Source organism: Lygodium microphyllum, chromosome 9, assembly GCF_053477565.2.
Source record: "Lygodium microphyllum isolate KBCC chromosome 9, Lygodium_microphyllum_v1.1.10, whole genome shotgun sequence".
NCBI classification, from domain to species: Eukaryota; Viridiplantae; Streptophyta; class Polypodiopsida; order Schizaeales; family Lygodiaceae; genus Lygodium; species Lygodium microphyllum.
This window is the reverse complement of record NC_141143.1, coordinates 19904014-19914519: the sequence shown is the minus strand read 5'-3', so window position 1 is coordinate 19914519 and position 10506 is coordinate 19904014. Positions and strand designations below refer to the sequence as shown.

General features: G+C 41.5%; 1 protein-coding gene across 1 annotated transcript; it reads left to right on the top strand.

Moving 5' to 3' along the window:
- The first annotated feature begins 881 nt into the window (after window positions 1-881).
- Window positions 882-3188, top strand: LOC148030840 (cytochrome P450 CYP736A12-like). The gene is made up of 2 exons (XM_087684375.1): window positions 882-2043; window positions 2282-3188. Exons 1-2 carry the CDS (start codon window positions 1072-1074, stop codon window positions 2897-2899), a joined length of 1590 nt encoding a protein of 529 aa, XP_087540501.1. The 5' UTR covers window positions 882-1071; the 3' UTR covers window positions 2900-3188.
- The last annotated feature ends 7318 nt before the right edge of the window (window positions 3189-10506 follow it).

The following is a 10506-nucleotide window of genomic DNA, read 5'->3' as shown; positions in this document are numbered from 1 at the left end:
CTAATGTGCCTACACATGGGATTATGCATACCATGAGCCATTCCTAGATACTTCAAACTATGCATTCCATACATTGCTTGTTGGGTATTTCTATGTGGATGTTATCGTTTCTTACGATAGAACCAAAAGTTTAGCCTTGGAGAGGAATGAAAGACACACATGGTTGCATGTTCAAAAAGACGCTCGTGTGCAACTGGAATGTGTTTATAATGAACTTATTCAAGGTTTCTGTTTTTGTTTCTTCATGCTTATTACAAGAAGTTCATTATAAACACATTCATCAAGTTGCAACGTAGTATGTGACATATTTCCAAGTCAAAGTTACCTTATCTAATGATACAACCAAAAGTTTAGTTTTGTAGAGAAACGAAACACTCTAGTCTCGACTCTCCCATGATATCACCAAGATCCACTTGGAGTTCATCTTTTACTTGATTGGCTAGCCGTATTGTAAGGTTCTTTTCCTTTTGCTCTTTTTGCGTTGTCATGAATTGAGTTCAAACTTCAAAGCGGATATCGACAAAGGTTCTCACGATCATGCGGGCCGCGGCATGCCTTTTCTGAGGTTTTGAGAGACTCAACTTTCAAGTTCAGGTTGGCAAGTAGCACGTTTTTTCAAACCGTTGACAGGACTTTAGTTGTATCGTGATCCACTGATCCGTTCCTTAGCTTGGCATGTATGATGATGCCGCCCAATATGGTTTCTCGGGACTGGGGAGTCTAACTGTTAACACAGCTTGTTTTCGTGTTTATCAAACAAGCGACTCATTCAAAAAAAACATCAGGCTGCAGTAATTTCAAACCGGACCGGAGACTTTCTTGTCGATCGTCACATCAACATGGAACCGTTGTAGTTATAAGCTATAAGCTGGACCGGGGAACTTAATCTGCAGTGCATAAGATCGCAGTCCTTGTAGGTAGTCGGCTCACAGATATATAGCCGAGGCATAGATCAGATTTCCAACGTGTGCTTGCAGCTGAGACATAGATTAGCCGCCCTACAATAAGCTCGATCAGGCTTGAATTCACCAATTGCTGCAACATATAAGATTACGATCGACTTGACTGGAGATGGCCATAGCGTCGGCGGTGATTGATGGAACTTACATAAGTAATTGGAATAATGATAATATAGGGGTCAGCGTGGCGTTAATGTGCGCAGCAATAGCCCTACTACTAGTACTGTATGTGTGGAGAACATTTAGGGTGGATGGTGCGAGGCGGCTGCCGCCGTCCCCGCCGGGTTCTCTGCCAATCCTTGGGCACCTCCACCTGCTGGCGCAGGACAATCTACCGCACCAGGCCCTATGCAAGCTGGCGAAGAAGCACGGCCCGCTCATGTACATGCGCCTGGGGTCGGCCCCGACGATCGTGGTATCGTCGCCGGAGCTGGCGAGGGAAGTCCTGAAGACGCACGACCTGACCTTCGCCACGAGGCCCTGGACGGCGGCGGGCGAGCACATGTTCTACAACTGCACGGACGTGCTCTGCTCCGCCTACGGTCCCTACTGGAGGCAGGTCCGGCAGATCTGCGTGCTGGAGATGTTCGGCCCCAAGCGCATGAACGAGTTCAGGCCCGTCCGGGCGGAGGAAATGGCGACCGTGGTGCGCTCCGTGCGGGACCGCGCAGGCAGCCCCTTGGAGATCCGGCCCCTTCTGTTCGACATGCTCTGCAACGTCCTCTTCCGCATGACCGTCGGCATGAACGCCCGCGAGATGGCCTCCGTGGTGCCGGGCGTCGACTTCTCCGAGGTGGTGATGTACAACCTGTCGAAGCTCCTGGGCACCTTCAACATCGGCGACGTCCTGCCTTACCTGCGGTGGCTGGACCTCCAGGGCTGCGTCCGCCAGATGAAGGCGCTCGCCAAGAAGAGCGACGCCGTCCTCCAGGGCGTACTCGACCGGCGCCGCGCCGATGATCGGGCCGTCCAGGACAAGAAGACGCCGCCAAATCGCCGAACCGACCTCCTGGATCTGCTGCTCTCCCTGCAGAGGACCTCCGACAGCAACATTACGGACGACAACGTCAAAGCAGTCTTATACGTACGTCGTGACGAGCCTGACCTGGGCTCCCTCCACACACGCACGCACGCACACACCCACACCCAGTACACACGCGCACACAATCTGCAAGAGTGATTAGTTAGATATTTGTCTCTCCTACTCGGTATAATATTGTTCACTATTTACAAGCAGCAAGACTAGCGCGTCAACTAGCTCCTAGCCTCCTATGATAAACAGTACATGACATCGCTACGATTGGTCGTTGGTGCTTGTGCAGGACATGTTTGCTGCGGGAGTCGACACATCGACCATCACAGTCGAATGGGGCATGGCAGAACTGCTCAAGAAGCCAAGCGAGCTAGAGAAGCTAAGGGCGGAGATCGACTCGGTGGTGGGCAAGGAGCGGATGGTGGAGGAGTCGGACATACCCAACCTACCATTCTTGCAGGCCGTGGCGAAGGAGACAATGCGACTACACCCGGGGGGCCCTCTCATGTTCCCCCACCTGTCCACGCAGGCTTGTGAGATAGGGGGCTTCCACATCCCAGCCAAGACTCGGCTCATAGTCAACGTGTGGGCCATCGGTAGGGACGAGGCCTCCTGGGACAAACCCACAGAGTTCTGCCCCGACCGGTTTGTGGGTAGCAACCTCGACGTCAAAGGCCACCACTTCCAGCTCTTGCCCTTTGGATCTGGCCGTCGCGGCTGCCCGGGCATGCCCTTGGCCATCACTGTCGTCCAGACCGTTCTTGCCACTCTCGTCCATGCCTTTGATTGGTCTCTCCAAGACCCTAACCAAGATATGTCGGAGCTCTTTGGCGTCACCATTTGTATGGCCTCTCCCCTTGTTGCAGTGGCCAAACCCAGGCTGGCAGGCCACCTCTACCTGAGGTAAATTGCATGGTGACTACAGAAATGATCCCATCTTTAATGACTAAGCATGCGAATGATGCCCCCGTGTTAGTGTACTCCTCTTAGCTCTTTCCATACCCTAGCGGTTTGGCCTAAAACTAGAGAAGGTACTTTGCATAGGATCAACGCCAAGAGACTAGTTTGGCATAAAACTAGAGAAGGTACGTTGTGTAAGTTCTAAAGGTGATCAACTTCACAATGCCAAGAGATTGCCGCAATGTATTTGGGTCTTTCTCGCTTTTGCATGAATATATTTACTCCACCTTCTAATAGATCTCCACTTTCTGCATCTAAAATAACCTTTCACGAAAGGGGACAAGTTTTGCTACTTGCGGCTCGGTTAATTATTGCAATAACGAGTTTATTTGATGTTATGTTTTGCATACAAAGTTAGTATTAGTATAATTACGCACAAGGCTCATTTGAGAACACGTACATAACCTTCCAACCTAGGGCTTTTCTTGGAGCCTTTAATGGGCATTTAGCTGGATGGTGGACCACAGTCATATCATCATCCTACATTATTGGTCATACTATTGTTTCGTTACAAAGAAGAATAATTGACATACGCAACTACTATAAGGTGTGAGGGCTTGCCTCATACCACATATACATGCCGGCCCACTATAATTCCATCATTGAGTTTTAAACTTAGACTTTTTGTGTATCCACAAGTCCAAGCCTTCCTAGTGATATAACCTCAGTATAGGCTATTCTTGTTTCCCTGCTATTTGCTAAACGAGTGACCTCCCTCTTAGGCTCGAGTGTCTTATCATTCAAATAGAATTTTTGTTCCAACTCCCCAAAGGCCTCTCCTACAAAGAGATCCATAGCTTTTGGCTCAATTCATGACCCTTTCCTATGTGGATTTTCAAATGTGTCATTGCTACCATCCAAACTAGGTAGGGCTTTAGTCCTAGGTCCATCACATCGTTGTATCCCAAAGCAGCGCATATTATTAGATGTATCATTATGGCCTCTACTCTCATCCACTTGGAAATTGACCATGGTATATCCACTTGAAGCTCTTTTCTTTTCATCTAACACACCAATCACACTTTTAGAGATTTGGGCCCTCCAAACCCATCTCCTTTTTATCATTGCATGGCTCAATTGGAGGCCACTACTCCTTGTGTTTTTATATTCTTTCATGATGACCGATCTATCTCGGCTCGCTTCCTGTCTATCACTTTCTCTCAATTGGATCCTTTCACTAGATTCAACTCTAGGTGGATCTTTACCACTGTAAACCTTAGATTTCCTATCACCTTGGCTCTCTATAGTTGAGATAGCCTTCACATAGTGGCATACATCAACTATATTTTGGAGCGTCATCTCATTGCCATGATTTTGTTTTAAAATTAGACCATTCACAGGTTAACAACTATGCTTTCCACATTAGGTCTATACTGACTTTCATCTAGCTCATGGCTTTGGAATGTGAAATTGGCTGCAATAGGATGCCATGGTTCTTGGGTCATAGGATCATTATAGTTAATGCCACACTCCCTAGTGTACCTGTCATTTGCACCTCCAGGAGAACTCCAGCATGACTAGAATTCAATAAATGTTGGCATTCCTTATGGATTTCAAGGGTGCAGGAAAAACTCCAATAGTTCTCCCAAAACTTATGAACATATCTCTCATAATCATCTGCGTGAACATTTGCCTCCTTCAGCGACTTAGGGTTTGTCATCTTAACTTGGAACTGCATATTTATTTCGAAGCTGCTAACAAAGAGTTCACCAAGCATATCTTCTGGTAGCTGACTAACTTTCCTCAGCTAGAGCTTCAGGATGTCATCAAAGGATCTCATGTACTCTTTGATGGAGGTATATAACACTTGTCGAATCTGTATAAGCTGTCCCAAGACTCGAGTCATAGGAACCTTCTTTTCATATTTATCCAAAAATCTATCACATAATTCCTCAAATGATTTGATTTACTCTCTTGGGAGGCTCCAATACCATTCCTCGCCTCTCCCTTTAGGGTATGCAAGAACACAAGCATCCAATGTAGATCATCAAACCCACTTGGAAGGCAAGTTAGGCCATATTCTTACAAATGTAGCTTAAGATCCTCATCCAATAGCCCATAAAACAGTAGAAGATTCCTATAAAGAGGAGGGCATTTAGTCCTCTTCTTTGGGATACACTACAACATATACATGCTATAACGACGTTTATATTAACGACATTTTCTTTATATATAAAAAATGTCCCCGTCATCGGTATTAGCATTGCTAGAAAACCGTCGCTATTTAGCGACGCACATACCGACGCTAATACCGACCAAAATAGCGACGATTACAGTGAATTTCTGACGCTAATATCGACGATTGCAGAATACTTTTCCGATGCTGATACCGACGGTTACAGAGAAAAAAAAAATTGTGGCAGCGCTGCAGATGCAGCCCTGCAACAGTTAGAGCCACATAGGGCTAAGAGACAATTCCTACTGTCAAAGAAGTTAGAAAATCGATCCCAAATAATTACAAGACTTTGCAAGCAAGTACTTTCATGACATTAATTAACACAAATGTGCACTGCATTGATAAAGAAAATAACAGAGCTTAAATTGAGAAGTGCTACTGCGATAAAGCAAATATGGAGTCATGCTACAAGATAGAAGTCCAAATCATACATTAGGGGAGTTTTGAGGTCTCGAAAATGCCTTTTAGGATGTGGAGAGAGAGTGCTCTAGACCAATAAGAGCAAAGCCTCCGTAACGGAACTTCTAATTTAAAAAAAATAAAAAATCATTTTACAAAAATATATAAATATGATAATATTACGAATTTGTATTTTTATTATGTATTTTTAGTCTCTTATATTCGTGATTATGACATATTTTGCATTAATGGCATAGAGTCTCGGCTACTTTTATTTAATGATGTTTCTAGATTAATGATAATGACTGATGTAATCGAAATTCAAATTGGTGAAAAGCATGGCGCTCAGTTTTTTCCCTCGTTTCTTTTATTCCTCTATTGTTTTTCCCTCCGTTATGATAGCCTAGTCCTCTCTCTCTCTCTCTCTCTCTCTCTCTCTCTCTCTCTCTCTCTCTCTCTCTCTCTCTCTCTGTGCATGTATCTCTCTCTTCTACCATGGATACAGAAATTCGACCTTCAACAAGGCGTCCAAGCTCCCAAATCACATCCATATCAGTGTTTAACTCATTCCAAACTGATGGAAGATGGATTCCTACTATCATTAGCAAAGGTAGTTGGATCACCATGCAACAAGCAAAACGTGGAAAAAGGCAAAGACATGAGAGCTCGTTTATCTCTGCTTGGAAGGGCAGAATCCGAGATTTTAAGCTTGGAGCAAATAAGAATAGTATCAAAGAGGTACTAGTGCAACATGTGTTCATGCATAGAGAGCTGTGTTTGAAACCTGGATCTTCAAAGCTTCCAATGCATAGACCAAATTGTAAGAATTTGATTCTTAAATTTTTTCCTTTCTTAAACATGGTTTAGGTTTTTCCATTATAATATTTGTTTGTCTTGTAGATGTCTATCCCTCTAATCTTGAGGAATGGCAACCAGTGGAATCTATTATTGATGTTATTGATGTTATACATGGTTCAATTGGAGAAGAAATGTATAGAGGTAGAAAGAAGACAGAGCTTGCAGAGAATGGAATATTCTTTTATGACCATTCTTATGTTATTCCTATGCGGTGTTGCCAATGGGGATCAATAAAACTCCTTCCTTTGCCAGATTTTTCAAGCTTTGAGTGGCCTTTGCCAAGTCCAGCTACTAGTGAGGGCTATAGATGTAAGATATTTTCTGAGATCCAGAAAGCACTAAAATCTAATATCTCAAGTAGGCTAAGCAAAGTTACTTTATTTATGCCTATTAATATATTTATTGATTTCTTCTCTAATATGGAGATAAGAATAACAAAAACCATGCTTTCAGTGAAGAGACTAACATATGATCATATCATACAATTTGTTGATGAAGGATGGGATACAAGGACAGAAGGAAAAATTATATGTAAGATAGATCAAGACTCTATAGCTTGTAAATATATGATTGCTACTCAAAATTTTATCCTTAGCTTTTACTATAGTCGATGGCATTTTGTTGGTAGTAGTCTAGTTGCTTTAGACCAGAATCTTAATGATTTCAGCAAGGATCCTATTGTGGATCTTGATATTTGGTTCAACGAGTATATTATTGCAATCTTAAAGATCAGAAAATCATGTACGCTACATCAAGTGAGGATGGATTTACAAAATGAAGACATTGAACTACCATGCTCCTTTGTATTCCAACTTGACAAGAAACGAGTAAGTTTTCACATCATATTATATCTACTTAGATGTATATCAAGATCTCACTTTCTAACTAACAAACATTTGTAATTTATTTTTTGCAGATATCGAAAAGGAGAGAAAATAAAATACACTGCAATGACATTCAAGAAAAGATATCTTTACTATCAATACAAAATACATGTACAAATTTTGTAGCAGATGTCTATCTGCCATCTCTATGAGATATACAAGGGCTGAAGGGCAAATTTCTATATATGAAGGCCTACAAGGCGATATGGCAAAGCTATTTCTTTTTTGGAGAACTATCCTTTCTAGGAGTCCTTTTGCCTTTCTTTGATGTCTTGGGTATAGAAGGTGTTGAAGCTGTGGATTTGCCTTCCGTGGTTATAGGCACCACATCTCCTTCATGGTGCAAATCCCCACCAATCTCTGTTGTTGGTTGTATACAATTGATTATCATATACTTCAAGAGCTTTGCTCTGATGTACCAAATATGCTCAGATGTATAGCAATCCTTCGAAAACTGTCACACATTTATAGAAAAAAGAGTTTTAGTTCATTATTGTTCTTACAATAGACTATATTTTTATCATCAATGGACTATTTTCAATTAATATCTATCTTAAAGTTTAGCATCTTTCATATTACCTTTACATGTTTATCATCATTAAGATAAACAAAGTTAACCATTCTTCTAGCATTTGCAATCACCCTCCAGCCACAAGAATGGCTATCATCCTGATGGGGACACTGCAACCACCAACACAAAGTAAAACTATAAAGAGGACGAATGGTAGTTCATAGAACAAACTCATGTTTCAATTATTTTAATGAATAACTTACTGCAACTTGTCTATATTGCATTGTTGCAAGCAAATCAGATGGCATAGGGGGTCTTTTCTCTAGCTCTTCAATTAATCTTTTGGCACCTCTGTATATAAAATATGTTGAAATTTAGAGTACTTACAAAAAAAAGAATTGAAATATCAAGGAGCCCTTGGATAATATAACTTACAATTTAGCATTTCCATGGCTTCCTTTCATAGAGTTGATTAAAAAGCATTGCTTATCCACAAGGTCTATTGCAATCAAGCTCCAATGAGAACTAAAAGCAATCATATCTCAACAAATTAGTAGGATAAAATCTCAAAAACTCTAATAGAATATTGAATCACTTACTTTTCATTATATGGAATTATAAGCAGCTCCAAAGTATCGAAGTCAATCAAATTGAGCCAGTGCTCAATAAAACTTGCATCAAGCTCATTCCTCATAAAGAATGAGATAGATGGATCAAAAACCTCAATTTTTTGTTGTATATCCAAAGGAAACTCATGCATTATACACCTAGAAAAGGCATAGAAATAGTGAGTATAAACAAGAAAAATCTTATTGCTAAAAAAATATCAAAAAGTATAAGTAATTATGGATGGACATACCTTAGGCCAGCAAGAATAAGACTGTCATTTACTTCTCTTCTTTTATCCTTAAGAATCTGAACACATGCAGCATCAAAGGAGATAACCTCAGTTCTTTTGCCTAAGTCACCAGGTAAGAAACAAAACACACTGAATCCTTTTGGATTAGTTGCTTCAAGAAGGGTGGCTAGCTCATTTTCAAAGGACTCTAGTTGCTCTATTTCCCTTTCTTCAACCCTTTGCCTCCTATACTCTCTCCATTTATCTGCTTGTTCCTCTTTAGCCTTCTCCTCTTTTTCATGTTGCCTTGTATCCTTCTCATGGGTGACATCCTCAACCCTGACACCAGAATCATCTTTCTTTCTTCTAGCTGGGGGCACATTAAGGATATTAAATGTCTTCATATCAGTGAGGGGAATTGGCTCAAGGACCTTTGAAAATCTATATCTTAGCCTCCTAAGAATTACCATGTCCTTGTCCATGAGTGTGAGCCTATGAGCATGAGCAGCACAAATGTAGGCATCTTGGAAAAACTCAATTAGAAAATCCTCTGTGGCTTCTTGTATACAATTAAGAGCTGTTCTTGTCCATCTGAAACTATCCAAACTATATCTGTCACAAATTTCCCTGACAAGCCTCTGAAAAGACAACTTTGGAATTGCATTGTCAAGAGCATTTACTGCCTTCCTAATCTCCCTTAGACACCTGACATTTTGAGAAAACCTTCTCCTTGGATTTGACTTTCTAGACAGCTTCTGAGGCTTTGAAGACTGATGAATCTTTGATGCTAAATCCCTAGGATCAATCTTCTGTTTTCTTGCTGTTGCCTTAGTCCTAGCCATCTGCCAAAAAAACATATGTTACTTATTCTCCAGCATGTAAAGCAAAACGCAAGTCCCAGACAAGAGTTATCTATGCTGCATGGCGTTTTCTCGTATCAGCTGAATTTTTCTCGAGCTGTCTAGTGAAACGCGAGTGTCAAGCAGGGGGGCCTCCTTGCAGCTGCTTCTTTTCGCGTTTCACCGGACTTGTTGTCCATTGTGTCCAGTGAAACGCGAATTTAAGCCAGGAAACCTGCTTGAAGTACCTTATTTTCGCGTTTCACCGGACAGCTCATGAATAGCATAAAAATTGACCAAGGAAAGCTTTTAAGATTACTTAAAATACCCAAAGAATTAGGGAGGAAAGAAACAGTCACCGAGAGCATGGAATTCTCAGATAAGTAATTATTTAGAGCAGCATGGATTTCAGATAGCTCATGCAGATCACAGTAAGATTTTCTTAAATATCCACAATATTAAGGAATGCTTTCACTGTGGAAAAAATTCTTTTGTAGTGGTCATGAGCTAATAATAACATAAAGGATTAAGCAAAAATATCGAAACAATGCATTGAATGGAGCTTGTATTGAAAAGCAAGATGCAGAAACCATACCTTCTTCTTAGCTTGTTCTTCACAATTTCAGCCTAAAGATGACAATATGCTTGAAGGTTTGCTTTGTTGGGGAAGCAGTGAAATGCTTGGAGATTGGAAGGAAATGCGTGGAGACTGGAAGGAACACCAAAAACAAAGATGGAGTAGCGATGAAATGCGATGAAAGCTGAAGGCGGTGAATTTGCATGGACTCAACGTTCTTCGCAAAGTGTTAATAACACACGTGTGACGTACCCTCGCTTATCGGAACTTTTTATTTACTTGGAAAAGGGTTATTTAACACACGTAAAACGTATTTTTGGAAAAAGAGAATGCGCACGTCTTCTGAGGAGTTTATTACGCTGTGTTAAGTCACACACGTGTATTTCCATTATTACACAAACTTTTTCGTTGGAACTATCACCACATGCTTAACGGTCGATATAAAAGCATTTCAAACCCATTTCTCCGACAT